General features: G+C 36.6%; 1 protein-coding gene across 4 annotated transcripts in view; it reads right to left on the reverse strand.

The window, feature by feature from the left end:
- ANKDD1B (ankyrin repeat and death domain containing 1B) overlaps positions 1 to 16,413 on the reverse strand; it is a 274,509-nt gene that overhangs the window by 114,778 nt on the left and 143,318 nt on the right. For 3 of the 4 annotated variants that reach the window (XM_053701390.1, XM_053701391.1, XM_053701389.1), the window contains 2 exons: positions 8,794 to 8,995; positions 7,644 to 7,775 (listed from right to left, as the gene is read on the reverse strand). In XM_053701390.1, coding sequence (XP_053557365.1) covers positions 7,644 to 7,775; positions 8,794 to 8,995 — 334 coding nt within the window. Of the gene's footprint in view, positions 1 to 7,643; positions 7,776 to 8,793; positions 9,011 to 16,413 lie in introns of those variants that run through there. The other variant, XM_053701392.1, reaches the window with a different exon arrangement.

Genomic DNA, 16,413 nt, shown 5'->3' on the forward strand with positions numbered 1-16,413 from the left:
GTGGGCCGCCGGCCGGCAGCTCAGCTGGGCTGGCTGCTGTATAAATTATATTTTTGCTTGTTTGTTGCGATATTGCGTCCGGACCGGGTATCAATCTCTTCCCTGTTACACTGACTTAGTCCCCACTAAGGCTGCAGCACTGTGTCTAGTCTAGACATAGAAGTTAAACTTATAATAACTAAGTTATAATAACCTTCCTTAACCCCCTCCGCTGCTTCCGAATCCAGACTTCCAGCCTCCGTAAGTTAACCACTATCCTAAGACCTTATCGCAACTAGTAACTAACTCCTCACAATAGCCAATAAGCCAAATTATAGTAGAGCAAATCATTCACTCAGACAGTGACTGAGTCTGAGGCAGCAGGCACATTCGATTCAAGAAGATCATCACAAATTCACTATCATGTATGTAGTATAATTTTTTTCATTAATTATTATTGTGAAAAGTGAATATATGATTATGTGAACAACAAGCACTGACTGTCTGTGTGAAGTCCAGTAGAAGACCGTGACCGTTCCTTGTACCACCACCAGCATCCAGCTCGCTCGCCACTCAATTATTACTCAATTATTGTTTTGTTTGTTGTAGCATACTGACAGAGACAGAGTGTCTGACATACTGTCATGTGTGATTCTGAATAAAACTAATAGAAAAAAAAGGATTTTCCGGAATTCCAGATGATCTTATCTGTAAATGTTAATATGTTATCATCCAATTGACCTATTATTATGCTGCTTCCAGGTAAAAAAAAATTGCTTTCTTTTGCAATTTACATTGATGAGAAAATATTTACCTTATATTTAAACAGATTAGGTTCATTTTATCACTCAGTGATAAAAGTAATGTTTTTTTTTCTATATGTGTTTAAATTACAGCAATTTGTTTTAATTTTCTTTTGCATTCTCACAATATATGAATATATCCAGTCCACTATTTCTCCTGTGGAGGTACTAGGTAGAATTGCTAGCTAGATTTATACAGTCTTTAGTATTTTGTATTTTATGTATTGTTTGTTCATTCAAATCTGCCAAGCTAGCGTTTTTTAATACAATGGGAACAGGGACAGAACAGGGTGTGTGGCTGTGCTGGAGGGGGCGGGGCTTGGCCAGTCTATATAAATTTCCAGGGCCGGTCTGATTTCCCAGTCCGGCCCTGTGTATTTCATAGTGAGCTATCCTTAAACAGACCCATAAGTAACTGCTTATTTTTTTACATAGTAATTATTTAGTTACATTTGTGAACTTTAACAAATCTGTAGAGAATGAGGCAAATACTATGCTTAAAGTGAAGGTAAACTTTGATGAATGAAAGCCCGTTTTCAAAAAATACTATTAAAAACAGGGGCACTTTCATTCATCAAAGTTTACAAAGCAGCTGTTTTGATTAAAAACTTACCTCTCTTCTTTGCACAGCCAGAGCAGCTTCCCCCACCCGAAGATCCTCTCTTCACACATCATCAATGAGTAATCCAGCTTCCTCCAATCACGGTTTTCCCCCCAGGGTAGTCATTGCCTGAGGCCATGCCGTGATTGGAGGAAGCTGGATTAGTCATTGATGACGTGTGAATAGAGGATCTCTATGTGGGAGAAGCTGCTCTGACTGTGAAAAAAACAAAGGTAAGTTTTTAATCAAAACGGCTGGTTTCTAAACTTTGATGAATGAAAGTGCCCTTGTTTTTAATAGTATTTAAAAAAAAAACGGGCTTTCATTCATCAAAGTTTACCTTCACTTTAATGCTATTCTTTGCAATTTATAATTTGCAACACAAATGTGCTGACACTTGTAACTTAAAGGACCAGTGAACATAGTAGATTTGCATAATCAACAAATGCAAGATAACAAGACAATGCAATAGCACTTAGTCGGAACTTCAAATGAGTAGTAGATTTTTTTTCTGACAAGTTATGTTTTTTCCACTCCCCCTGTACCATGTGATAGCCATTAGCCAATCACAAATGCATACACGTACCATGTTACAGCCACCAGCCATTCACAAATGCATACACACTTATTCTTGCACATGCTCAGTAGGAGCTGGTGACTCAAAAAGTTTAAATATAAAAAGACTGTGCACATTTTGTTAATGGAAGTAAATTGAAAAGTTGTTTAAAATGGCATGCTCTATCTGAATAATGAAAGTTTAATTTTGATTGAGTGTCCCTTTAATTATTACTTGTAACATCTATGTTAATAAGTTCATATTTGTCAACCATCAGTTTTAGAGTGAATAGCTGTGTAGTTACTTCATATTTGCAGATTCATAAATCATTTCTGGTTGATCAATATCATCTTACACAAATAGCAGCTTTACCTTGGAGGCCAAGTGGCAATAACAATAGAGCAAACAGTCTTTTTGTTGAAGCCCTAGCAGCTCGCTCACATGTGAATAAATGATACAAGAACAAAATAGCTGCAGATAAAGTTTTTAAGTTTCAATAAACGTTAAGTTTTATCTGAAGGATAACACAAAATAATGACAACACAGATATAACCAACAAGTAAATATAGAATGATTTTAAGGAGTGTTTTTTAAATGTATCTTTTTTTGTTGGGGGGGGTTAACCCATTAGACTTAATGTTTCTTTAATAAGATACATAGCACCATATTAAAGTGAAGATATTTCACAATCACTGATAGGGGCCAATGCATTTGAAGAGGTAGTGCCATTGGTTTTTGTATTACAAAATAGCATTATGTAAGCCACCTGCATTATTGCTATCACTGGGAAATCTGTTTTTCTTACATTCAGGTTATGTAAGAAACAGGATTTTCAAGTTTTTTGTTTTTTTACATATATTATTATAAGTAGTCAATATGAAAGTTAAACATGAAGGTTAGTTGATTATATATTGATGATGACTTCCTAAGTTTGAATGCATTTTTTTTTACTTTGATTATTTTATATCATTTTACTTAGGGCTTTGTTCAAAAAGACACACCACATATTTTCAAGCTTGTCCACTTTAATCCGTGTCATATTCACGCTTATTCAAAAAGAAATTAAGGGGAAATATGGTTTTCAAGCAGTGTTTGAAAAACAAAAACAAACAGCCAAGCAGAGGAATTTGGGTGTTTATATTCTCAGATGTTTTCTTTCACATACTTTAAGATTTATTTAAATTCATTTTCAGTATTTTTTTCTTTTGTAACATTCTTTCATGTTTCAGATAGAGCATACAACATTATTTACTTCTATTATATTTCCTTTGTTCTCGTGGTATCTTTTGTTGAAAAGCAGGTATAAGCTCAGTAGCGTGCACGTGTCCGAAACACTATATGGCAGCAGTTTTGGAAACAAAGGCCCAGATTATGAGTTTTGCGTTAGAGGCTATGCGGCTATGCTCACTTACATGCAGCGCTGGTATTATGAGTTTTTACAAACCCATCGTTAAAAGACAAGAAGTGAGCGTTGAGCAAAATTTTGCTCATTACCGCACTCCAATACCAGCGCTGCTTAAGTCAGCGGTGAGCTGGTGTAACGTGCTCGTGCACGATTTCCCCATAGGAATCAACGGGGTGTTAGTTTTTTTTTAAGGGTGTATTGGGTGGGTTTATTTTTTAGATTAGGGATTTGGGCTTGCAAAAGAGCTAACTGCCCTTTTAAGGGCAATGCCCATCTAAATGCCCTTTTCAGGGCAATGGGGAGGTTAGGTTTTTTTTAGCTAGTATTTTATTTGGGTGGTTTGTTGTGTGGGTGGTGGGTTTTACTGTTGGGGGGGTTGTTTGTATTTTTTTTTTACAGGTAAAAGAGCGGATTACTTTGGGGCAATGCCTAGCAAAAGGCCCTTTTAAGGGCTATTGGTAGTTTAGTTTAGTTTAGGCTAGGGTTTTTTTTATTTTGGGGGGGCTTTTTTATTTTAATAGGGCTATTAGATTAGGTGTAATTAGTTTAAATTTCTGTAATTTGTTTATTATTTTCTGTAATTTAGTGGGGGGGGGTTTGTACTTTAGCTAATTTAATTTAATTTATTATTATTTTAATTGTATTTAATTTAGTTAATTTATTTAATTATAGTGTTAGGTGTAATTGTAACTTAGGTTAGGTTTTATTTTACAGGTACTTTTGTATTTATTTTAGCTAGGTAGTTATTAAATAGTTAATAACTATTTAATAACTATTCTACCTAGTTAAAATAAATACAAACTTGCCTGTAAAATAAAAATTAATCCTAAACTATCTACAATGTAACTATTAGTTATATTGTAGCTAGCTTAGGGTTTATTTTATAGGTAAGTATTTAGTTTTAAATAGGAATAATTTAGTTAATGATAGGAATTTTTAGTTAGATTTCTTTTAATTATATTTAAGTTAGGGGGTGTTAGGGTTAGACTTAGATTTAGGGGTTAATAACTTTAATAAAGTGGCGGCGACGTTGGGGACGGCAGATTAGGGGTTAATAAAGTTAGGTAGGTGGCAGCGATGTTAGGGACGGCATATTAGGGATTAATAATATTTAACTAGTGTTTGCGAGGCGAGAGTGTGGCGGTTTGGGGGTTAATATATTTATTATAGTGGCGGCGATGTCGGGTTCGGCAGATTAGGGGTTAAAAATTTTATTTTAGTGTTTGCGATGTGGGAGGGCCTCGGTTTAGGGGTTAATAGGTAGTTTATGGGTGTTGGTGAACTTTTTAGCACTTTAGTTAAGAGTTTTATGCTACGGCGTTGTAGTGTAAAACTACTGACTTTAAAATGCGGTACCAGTCTTGACAGGAGAGGATGTACCGCTCACTTTTTGGTAGACTCGTAATACCGGTGCTGTGCAAGTCCCATTGAAAAAAGAGGATACGCAATTTACGTAAGTGGATTTGCGGTATTTCCAAGTCTGGCCAAAAAAGTGAGCGGTACATCTGTACCTGCAAGACTCGTAATACCAGAGGGCATTAAAAAGCAGCGTTAGGACCGGCTAACGCTGCTTTTTAAGCCTAACGCGTAATCTAGCCGAAAGTTATCTATTTGCAAGAGCACTAGATAGCAGCACTATTTTCTGCCATGTTGTGCTCCAGACACCAAACTAGGCATCTCTCCAATAAAGAATACCATGAGAACAAAGCACATTTTATAATAGAAGGAAATTGGAAACTTGTTTTTAAATTGTATGTTTTGTCTGCATCACAAAACAAAACTGTCGTGGTCCTGTGCGTGCCTAGAGACATAAAATCTTTACCTGGACCAAAAAAAAAAATATTTTTGCATTATGCATACACAAGTATTTATTTTACCCACACTGCTGTCTGGCTCTGTTTCCTCCATAACTTACAGTAGATGGGGAAGATTTAAAGCAAGAATTAAAGGGATCTAAAATGAGAATTATTAATGCTAGCACACGTATTTATTAATGCTAGCACACGTATTTATTAATGCTAGCACACGTATTTATTAATGCTAGCACACGTATTTATTAATGCTAGCACACGTATTTATTAATGCTAGCACACGTATTTATTAATGCTAGCACACGTATTTATTAATGCTAGCACACGTATTTATTAATGCTAGCACACGTATTTTCCTGCAACGTTTCACTCATCAGCTGACAAACTCCGTATATCAGACTCAACCACTTGATTTTCAATAAAGTCTTGACTTTTTCAAATAGATTCTGCTGGGAGTTAGCAGTCTCGCTTGATTTGTAATAAGGACCATAATACCATAATTAACATCCAAACACAATTCAATTGTACATATTTCATAGTGTGATTTGAGCTACATTTTAACTTCTTTTTTTTTTATTATTTTAACCTTTTAACTAGGTCCTAGTAAATATTTAAATTCAACATTATTTAATTGCAGATATGCAGTGTGTAAAAATAAACCAAGAAACTATTTTATTAAAGGAAATGTCAGCTAAATAAATGTACATTGCAAAGATTTTCGGTGTTTTACAAAAAAAAAACATTTTGGGCTAGACAACAAGTGGTGCGCTAGCTGTAGTGCGCGTTTGATATCGGGTTTATCGTGTCTGTTTGCGCGTGTCAGAGTAGTATGCATATTACAGGTTGAAAGTAAACGCAATCGCTTGAGTGCAATTGAATTTAACGCACGTCAGATATCACAACTTCAGGGCTCTGGTTAACTGTTACTACAAACACATCAAAAATACATTTAAATGTGTAGTTACACTCATAATAACACTAAGTAATACACATTTATTTTAAAAAATTGCATAATAAAGTTTCAAAGACTCAAAGATATGAGGTCTCAGATGTTACATACATACACATGTCTAAATATGTATATGCATTTGTGTGTATATATATATATATATATATATACGTGTGTGTGTAGTACATATGTATTTATATGTGTGTTTATGTATTTACAGACATCAGGGGGCATATCTATCAAGCTCCGTATGGAGCTTGAAGCCCCGTGTTTGAAGGCTCACCAGAAACATCAGTTATGAAGCAGCGGTCTAAAGACCGCTGTTTCATAACCTGTCCGCCTGCTCTGATTAGGCGGACAGACATTGCCGCAATTCAAGCCGATCGAATACGATCGGATTGATTGACAACCCCCTGCTAGGCCACGAATTTGCAGGGGGCGGCGTTGCATTAGCATTTCACAAGAGCGGCTGGTGCAATGCTGAATGCAGAGAGCGCATTGCTCTCCGCATTCAGCGAGGTCTGTCGGACATGATCCGCTGATCAGATCATGTCGGACAGGCCTTTCATAAATAGGCCCCATATACACATTTAAACACATAATTACATATGTATACATATATACACATATATAGAAGTATTTACAAATAGATATTCATATAAATATATATACATATATATATATATGTGTGTGTGTGTGTGTGTATAGGTATAGATATATATTGTACCAAAATACCATCAGATATATGTATAAATATGTATTTATGAATACATAGAACATATTCTGCTAAGTGAAGAACATTGGAATATTTACTATTCATATTTTGCGAGTATGCGTTCGGGTTTGTGCATGAGTAGGGTTTTTTTTTTCCATTTTTAGCACTCCATTAAAGTCTATGGGGCTGATTTATCATATGTCTGTCCGACATAATTCGCTCAACGGATTATGTCCGACAGACATCGCTGAATGCCGACAGCATACGCTGTCGGTATTTAGCATTGCACAAGCAGTTCTGGTGAACTGCTTGTGCAATGCCGCCCCCAGCAGATTCTGGCCGCTAGCAGGGGTGTCAATAAACCCAATCATATCTGATCGGGTTGATTGCTGTCCGTTGCTCAAAGGCGGCGGACCAGTTAAGGAGCAGCGGTTTTCAGACCACTGCTTCATAACTGCTGGTATTAGGCACCATACAGTGCTTAATAATTCGGCCCCTATGACAGTATATATTAACATGGTCGCAATATTCTAACTTCAGCTTTTTGTGCGTGTCGTGTTAGCGTGCAAGTGAAAATGTTTTACTTTCAAATTGTAATATGTGCACAAAAACTTCTAGCAGAGTTAGCTTGTGAGCAAGAGCAATAAATAGTGCTTCACTTGTAATCTAGCCCTTTATGGGAAAATCCATTTTGATTTTTATGTCTGTTTAGTAAGTTTTGCTCTGGGATAATCTACATGTGATAATATTATAAGTTCTGAGCTATTAGTTACTTATTTGCACAAACAGTAACATTTCAGTGTTGCTGCTCCTGCTATTATTACCTGCAAGCTGAGGATTTCCTGTCTGCATCAGATCTTCATACAAGCATTTAATTGGATTTTGATTTGCCAATAATATTCCATGCAACCAGATGAGTAACATCCTGTGACCGTGTTCTCTGTAACTTGCTTTTCCTGTTAACAAGTCAAAATATATTTAGATTTTCCTTTATTCTGTAATCTAAGAAAACAATATTTGAACAATGGTTTGGGTGAGAGAAAAGTATAATATATGTACTGGTGCTTAAAAGTAATCACTTTTAATACAGACAGAAACAATTGAATCATATAAAACTAGATATATTCTATATTTTTAATAGATATATCCAACCAAGAATGAGACTGCTATTCAGCTGCTTAAATATACCATTCGGCACAGGACAGTAAGTTCTGCAGGTAGTGGTGTACAAATGATACCTGCACTCTAGCTTTGCATAGTCAACTTCATGACCTTGGAAGGGACATTTTTATTTTGCTCCAGCATTTCTATATTACCACAAAAAATGTTTAAAAAAACTTAAATGTTTGTTTTTTTCTTCTATCAAAACTAAGATCTGGGCTATCCTTGTATACAGATCACTAATTAGTTGAGAATATTGTTATATGCAAAATTACAATCACCAATTTCTTGAGAAAGTTTTAAGGGTAGTGTAATTAGGCCCTATTAAAATAGACTTAACCTACCCATTAAGTTGTGTGCATTGCCTAAGGCAAGTGTCTGAGTGTGATGTTTATGGTTACTGTATACGTCCCATGTGGGCTTCCTTACCCTCTGTCTCAGACTATTTCAGGGGAGAGGGGAACTGGGCATACTATTCCCTTTTCTATGCGCATAACGAGGCATTCTCGTCATGCATGTTGTCTGTATAGCCAGGGGATCACTGTGGTGATAGCGATCACCTGGCAATAAAAGTGCATTTATTTATTTTATGGCATAAGGGGCCCTTCTAGTTTTTAGTATGGACCCCTCATGCAACTTTAAATTCTATTGATAACAATTTAGCAACAGTGGTCACAAACTATAGCATACAGGAGATCTGATATGTGACAACTAGTTACATTAAATTCCATACTATTTTAGAAAAGTTTAGTAAAATAATCCAAACCAGTCTCTTAACACATGACCCCTTTTTTCCATAGAGTTCTATTATACCTGTCCATTGTTCTTCTATAGCTTTTATCTGAACTTCTGTGAAATTCCACCGTTGAGCCAGTTTCTTCCATTCATGTGGCTTGAGCTGGTTGTAGGCAAGATTCCAAAATGCTGAGCGTATCTGGCTGGTCTTCACCAAGTGATCTGGTTTGAAGGTCAAACAAACATCTTGATGCATTGGTTCATTATTTTCAGTCAAACCCTAAAACAATGAAACCTGTTAAAAAAAAAAACCTTAAAGGAACATTGCACCATATATATTTTCTCTGTTTTAATGTGTCCCCAATTATCCATTTTGATTGCTGGAGTGTATTAAATTGTCACCAAATAGCTCATTTAAAGGGACATTAACCCCAAAATGTTTCTTTCATGTTTTAGATAGAACATGTAGACTCAAAAGCTGCTGCTTAGTGGCTGCTCATATATGCCTCATGTTATTGGCTCACTCAGTTTGTTCCGCTAGCTTCCAATAGTACATTGCTGCTACTTCAATAAAGGATATAAAGAAAATAAAGCAATTTAGATAATATAAGTAAATTGGAAAGTTGTTTAAAATTGTATTCTATGTCTGAATTATATTTGGGTCCCATGCCCCTTTAACTTAATTTTGTTCTTTGAAATAGCTGATTTTTTGGAATAAGGCAGCGTAAGACATCAACCTCCCAGTGGGTTTGAGAACAAGAGAAAAAAAATCCAGCCCATTTGAAAGGGGTTTTCCAACCATTGCCTTGAATACAATTGACTCTTATCAGCTGCTTGCCTGATTACTTTATCCCTTTAACAAATAACAGAGGGCAAAATGTTAAGGTAGCTAATGTACCAAAGAACACCGTAGTATTGAAAGTAATCTGCGGCAAATAATGTAAAAAAAACACATACACACTGACTAAACAAAAGCATGTTTATAGCGTTGTACTCACAAGATTTTACTTGACTAAATTAATTACAAATGAACCAAAAGTAAACAATGGCATATGAGTTCCTAACAATGCAAACAAGCTTGCAGAATTCTTATGTCATTATTATAATACTCGCATGATTCTCCATATTTATTTTATATTTATGAGCCCAGCTGCTTTGTAGATCACCTTCATAAGAGCTGATTTATAGCAGTGAGACTCTTGGCAGGACCCTCTATCCCTTTATCTCCCATAATTCTTACCTCGCGCATTAGATCCATGTTTTTAGCACTGCAGAATCTGTTGGCGCTCTACTACAAATAACTGATAATAATAATATTTATATTGCTCACTAGCTGGACATGTTTAAGAGGTGTAAATCATGGTCTTTATACTGAAATATAAATGAAATTAAAATAGTTGGTTACAGATTTTTTTTTCTTTCATTACAAGATGCCGGTTCAGAAATAGCTTATACTTATAGAAGATAATGTCATATTTTACCACTTATTATATGCCTTTTGCAGCACTCTATCAGTGCTTAGCTGTGTTCTTATAGAAAACATTTAATATCTCTGGCATCATCTCTTATTATCTCTTACACTGTACTATACACACACACACACACATATATATATATATATATATATATATACACACACACACTGTATAGTACAGTTTATTGTTATTGTATAGAGCAGGATATCTCAACTCCTAAGGATATGAATAAAATAGAATAATATTTATTGAGAGCTGAATGGGCATTAGCTATAAACTTTTATTTAATGTGTTTAATGAGTAATCAGCAGGCCCGGACTGGCCATAGGGCATACAGGACAAATGCTGGTGTGCCGGGCTCTTATATGATCCTTGCTGCTATATAGAAGCCCCACCCTCTCTTAATATGGGTAACAATAGGAAAGCTCTTACAATCTGCTTATTTTCTAAAGCATAAAGTACATTTCTTTCATGTAATTAGCAAGAGTCCATGAGCTAGTGACGTATGGGATATACATTCCTACCAGGAGGGGCAAAGTTTCCCAAACTTTAAAATGCCTATAAATACACCCCTCACCACACCCACAATTCAGTTTTACAAACTTTGCCTCCGATGGAGGTGGTGAAGTAAGTTTGTGCTAGATTCTACGTTGATATGCGCTCCGCAGCAAGTTGGAGCCCGGTTTTCCTCTCAGCGTGCAGTGAATGTCAGAGGGATGTGAGGAGAGTATTGCCTATTTGAATGCAGTGATCTCCTTCTAAGGGGTCTATTTCATAGGTTCTCTGTTATCGGTCGTAGAGATTCATCTCTTACCTCCCTTTTCAGATCGACGATATACTCTTATATATACCATTACCTCTACTGATTCTCGTTTCAGTACTGGTTTGGCTATCTGCTATATGTAGATGAGTGTCCTGGGGTAAGTAAGTCTTATTTTCTGTGACACTCCTAGCTATGGTTGGGCACTTTGTTTATAAAGTTCTAAATATATGTATTCAAACATTTATTTGCCTTGACTCAGAATGTTCAACTTTCCTTATTTTTCAGACAGTCAGTTTCATATTTGGGATAATGCATTTTAATTTAACATTTTTTACCTTAAAATTTGACTTTTTCCCTGTGGGCTGTTAGGCTCGCGGGGGCTGAAAATGCTTCATTTTATTGCGTCATTCTTGGCGCGGACTTTTTTGGCGCAAAAATTCTATTTCCGTTTCCGGCGTCATACGTGTCGCCGGAAGTTGCGTCATTCTTTGACGTTATTTTGCGCCAAAAATGTCGGCGTTCCGGATGTGGCGTCATTTTTGGCGCCAAAAAGCATTTAGGCGCCAAATAATGTGGGCGTCTTATTTGGCGCGAAAAAATATGGGCGTCACTTTTGTCTCCACATTATTTAAGTCTCATTTTTTATTGCTTCTGGTTGCTAGAAGCTTGTTCTTTGGCATTTTTTCCCATTCCTGAAACTGTCATTTAAGGAATTTGATCAATTTTGCTTTATATGTTGTTTTTTTCTTTTACATATTGCAAGATGTTCCACGTTGCAACTGAGTCAGAAGTTACTTCAGGAAAGTCACTGCACAGTGCTGGAGATACCAAGCTAAGTGTATCTGCTATAAACTTTTGGTATCTGTTTCTCCAGCTGTTATTTGTATTGCATGTCATGTCAAACTTATTAATGCAGATAAAATTTCCTTTAGTACTGTTACATTACCTGTTGCTGTTCCGTCAACATCTAATTTTCAGAGTGTTCCTGATAACATAAGAGATTTTATTTTTTAAATCCATTAAGAAGGCTATGTCTGTTATTTCTCCTTCTAGTATACATAAAAGTCTTTTAAAACTTCTCTTTTTTCAGATGAATTTTTAAATGAACATCATCATTCTGATACTGATAATGGTTCTTCTGGTTCAGAGGTTTCTGTCTCAGAGGTTGATGCTGATAAATCTTTGTATTTGTTCAAGATGGAATTTATTCGTTCTTTACTTAAAGAAGTGTTATTTGCATTAGAAATAGAGGATTCTGGTCCTCTTGATTCTAAATGTAAACGTTTAAATAAGGTTTTTAAATCTCCTGTAGTTATTCCAGAAGTGTTTTATCTCCCTGATGCTATTTCTGAAGTAATTTCCAGGGAATGGAATAATTTGGGTAATTTATTTACTCCTTCTAGACGTTTAAGCAAATTATATCCTGTGCCATCTGACAGATTGGAGTTTTTTGAGACAAAAATCCCTAAGGTTATGGGGCTATCTCTACTCCTGCTAATGTACTACTATTCCTACGGCAGATAGTACTTCATTTAAGGATCCTTTAGATAGGAAAATTGAATCCTTTCTAAGAAAAGCTTACTTATGTTCAGGTAATCTTCTTAGACCTGCTATATTTTTAGCGGATGTTGCTGCAGCTTCAACTTTTTGATTAGAAGCTTTAGAGCAACAAGTAACAGATCATAATTTTATAGCATTATTATTATTCTATAACATGCTAATAATTTTATTGGTGATACCATCTTTTGATATCATTAGAGTTGATGTCAGGTATATGTCTCTAGCTATTTTAGCTAGAGAAGCTTTATGGATTAAACTTGGAATGCTGACATGTCTTCTAAGTCATCTTTGCTTTCCCTTTCTTTCCAGGGTAAATAATCATTTTAGTTCCTTTCCTTACAAGGAACAAAAGCCTGATCCTTCATCCTCAGGAGCGGTATCAGTTTGGAAACTATTTCCAGTTTGGAATATATCCAAGCCTTATAGAAACCTATAGCCAGCTCCTAAGTACCTATGAAGGTGCGGCCCTTATTCCAGCTCAGCTGGTATGGGGCAGATTACGTTTTCTTCAAAGAAATTTGGATCAATTCCGTTCTTAATCTCTGGTTTCAGAAACATTGTTTCAGAAAGGTACAGAATTGGCTTCAAGTTAAGGCCTCCTGCTAAGAGATTATTTTCTTTCCCGTGTCCCAGTTAACACAGCAAAGGCTCAGCATTTCTGTAATGTGTTTCAGATCTAGAGTTGGCTGGAGTATTTATGCCAGTTCCAGTTCTGGAACAGGGGCTGGGGTTTTATTTTATCTCTTCATTTGTACCAAAGAAGGTCAATTCCTTCAGACCAGTTCCGGATCTGTCATTATTGAATCGTTATGTTAGGATACCAACATTCAAGATGGTTACTGTAGGACTATCCTGCCTTTTGTTTAGCAAGGGCATTATATGTCTACAATAGATTTACAGGATGTGTATCTGCATATTCCGATTCATCCAGATCACTTTTAGTGTCTGAGATTCTCTTTTTAGACAAGCATTACCAGTTTTGTGGCTCTACCGTTTGGTCTAGCCTCAGTTCCAAGAATTTTTTTCAAAGGTTCTCGGTGCCCCTTTTTTCTGTAATCAGAGAATAGGGTTTTGGTATTTCCTTATTTGGACGATATCTTGGTACTTGCTCAGTCTTCTCATTTTCGAAGAATCTCATACGAATCGACTTGTGTTGTTTCTTCAATTTCATGGTTGGAGGATCAATTTACCATTCAGTTCATTGATTCCTCAGACAAGGGTAACCTTTTTAGGTTTTTGTACATAAATTCAGTGTCTATGACTCTGTCCTTGTCAGACAAGAGAAGTTTAACATTGATATCAGCTTGTCAAAACCTTCAGTCACAATCATTCCCTTTGGTAGCCTTATGCATGGAAATGTTGGGTCTTAGGACTGCCGCATCAGATGCGATCTCCTTTGCTCGTTTTCACATGCGACCTCTTCAGCTCTGTATGCTGACCCAATGGTGCAGGGATTACTCAAAGATATCTCAATTAATATCTTTAAACCGATTTTACAACACTCTCTGACATGGTGGACAGATCACCATCGTTTAGTTCAGGGGGCTTCTTTGTTCTTCCGACCTGGACTATAATCTCAACAGATGCAAGTCTTACAGGTTGGGGAGCTGTGTGGGGGTATCTGACGGCACAAGGGGTTTGGGAATCTCAGGAGGTGAGATTTCCGATCAATATTTTGGAACTCCGTGCAATTTTCAGAGCTCTTCAGTCTTGGCCTCTTCTCAAGAGAGAGTTGTTCATTTGTTTTCAGATAGACAATGTCACAACTGTGGCATACATCAATCATCAAGGAGGGACTCACAGTCCTCTGGCTATGAAAGAAGTATCTCGAATTTTGGTTTGGGTGGAATCCAGCTCCTGTCTAATCTCTGTGGTTCATATCCCAGGTATGGACAATTGGAAAGCGGATTATCTCAGTCGCCAAACGTTGCATCCGGGCGAATGGTCTCTTCACCCAGAGGTATTTCTTCAGATTGTTCTAATGTGGGAACTTCCAGAAATAGATCTGATGGCTTCTCATCTAAACAAGAAACTTCCCAGGTATCTGTCCAGATCCCGGGATCCTCAGGCGGAGGCAGTGGATGCATTATCACTTCCTTGGAAGTATCATCCTGCCTATATCTTTCCGCCTCTAGTTCTTTTTCCAAGAGTAATCTCCAAGATTCTGAAGGAATGCTCGTTTGTTCTGCTGGTAGCTCCGGCATGGCCTCACAGGTTTTGGTATGCGGATCTTGTCCGGATGGCCTCTTGCCAACCGTGGACTCTTCCGTTAAGACCAGACCTTTTGTCTCAAGGTCCTTTTTTTCCATCAGGATCTGAAATCCTTAAATTTAAAGGTATGGAGATTGAACGCTTGATTCTTGGTCAAAGAGGTTTCTCTGACTCTGTGATTAATACTATGTTACAGGCTCGTAAATCTGTATCCAGAGAGATATATTATAGAGTCTGGAAGACTTATATTTCTTGGTGTCTTTCTCATCATTTTTCTTGGCATTCTTTTAGAATACCGAGAATATTACAGTTTCTTCAGGATGGTTTAGATAAGGGTTTGTCCGCAAGTTCCTTGAAAGGTCAAATCTCTGCTCTTTCTGTTCTTTTTCACAGACAGATTGCTATTCTTCCTGATATTCATTGTTTTGTACAATCTTTGGTTCGTATAAAGCCTGTCATTAAGTCAATTTCTCCTCCTTGGAGTTTGAATTTGGTTCTGGGGGCTCTTCAAGCTCCTCCATTTGAACCTATGCATTCATTGGATATTAAATTACTTTCTTGGAAAGTTTTGTTCCTTTTGGCCATCTCTTCTGCCAGAAGAGTTTCTGAATTATCTGCTCTTTCTTGTGAGTCTCCTTTTCTGATTTTTCATCAGGATAAGGCGGGTGTTGCGAACTTCTTTTGAATTTTTACCTAAGTTGTGAATTCCAACAACATTAGTGGAGACATTGTGGTTCCTTCATTATGTCTTAATCCTAAGAATTCTAAGGAGAAATCGTTGCATTCTTTGGATGTTATTAGAGCTTTGAAATATTATGTTGAAGCTACTAAGTCTTTCCGAAAGACTTCAAGTTTATTTGTTATCTTTTCCGGTTTTTGAAAGGCCAGAAAACTTCTGCCATTTCTTTGGCATCTTGGTTGAAATCTTTAATTCATCTTGCCTATGTTGAGTCGGGTAAGACTCCGCCTCATAGGATTACAGCTCATTCTACTAGGTCAGTTTCTACTTCCTGGGCGTTTAGGAATGAAGCTTCGGTTGATCAGATTTGCAAAGCGGCAACTTGGTCCTCTTTGCATACTTTTACCAAATTCTACCATTTTGTTGTATTTTCTTCTTCTGAAGCAGTTTTTGGTAGAAAAGTACTTCAGGCAGCGTTTTCAGTTTGAATCTTCTGCTTATGTTTTTTCATTAAACTTTATTTTGGGTGTGGATTATTTTCAGCAGGAATTGGCTGTCTTTATTTTATCCCTCCCTCTCTAGTGACTCTTGTGTGGAAAGATCCACATCTTGGGTAGTCATTATCCCATACGTCACTAGCTCATGGACTCTTGCTAATTACATGAAAGAAAACATAATTTATGTAAGAACTTACCTGATAAATTCATTTCTTTCATATTAGCAAGAGTCCATGAGGCCCGCCCTTTTTTTGTGGTGGTTATGATTTTTTTGTATAAAGCACAATTATTCCAATTCCTTATTTTATATGCTTTCGCACTTTTTTCTTATCACCCCACTTCTTGGCTATTCGTTAAACTGAATTGTGGGTGTGGTGAGGGGTGTATTTATAGGCATTTTAAGGTTTGGGAAACTTTGCCCCTCCTGGTAGGAATGTATATCCCATACGTCACTAGCTCATGGACTCTTGCTAATATGAAAGAAATGAATTTATCAGGTAAGTTCTTACATAA

Source organism: Bombina bombina, chromosome 2, assembly GCF_027579735.1.
Source record: "Bombina bombina isolate aBomBom1 chromosome 2, aBomBom1.pri, whole genome shotgun sequence".
Lineage (NCBI taxonomy): Eukaryota > Metazoa > Chordata > Amphibia > Anura > Bombinatoridae > Bombina > Bombina bombina.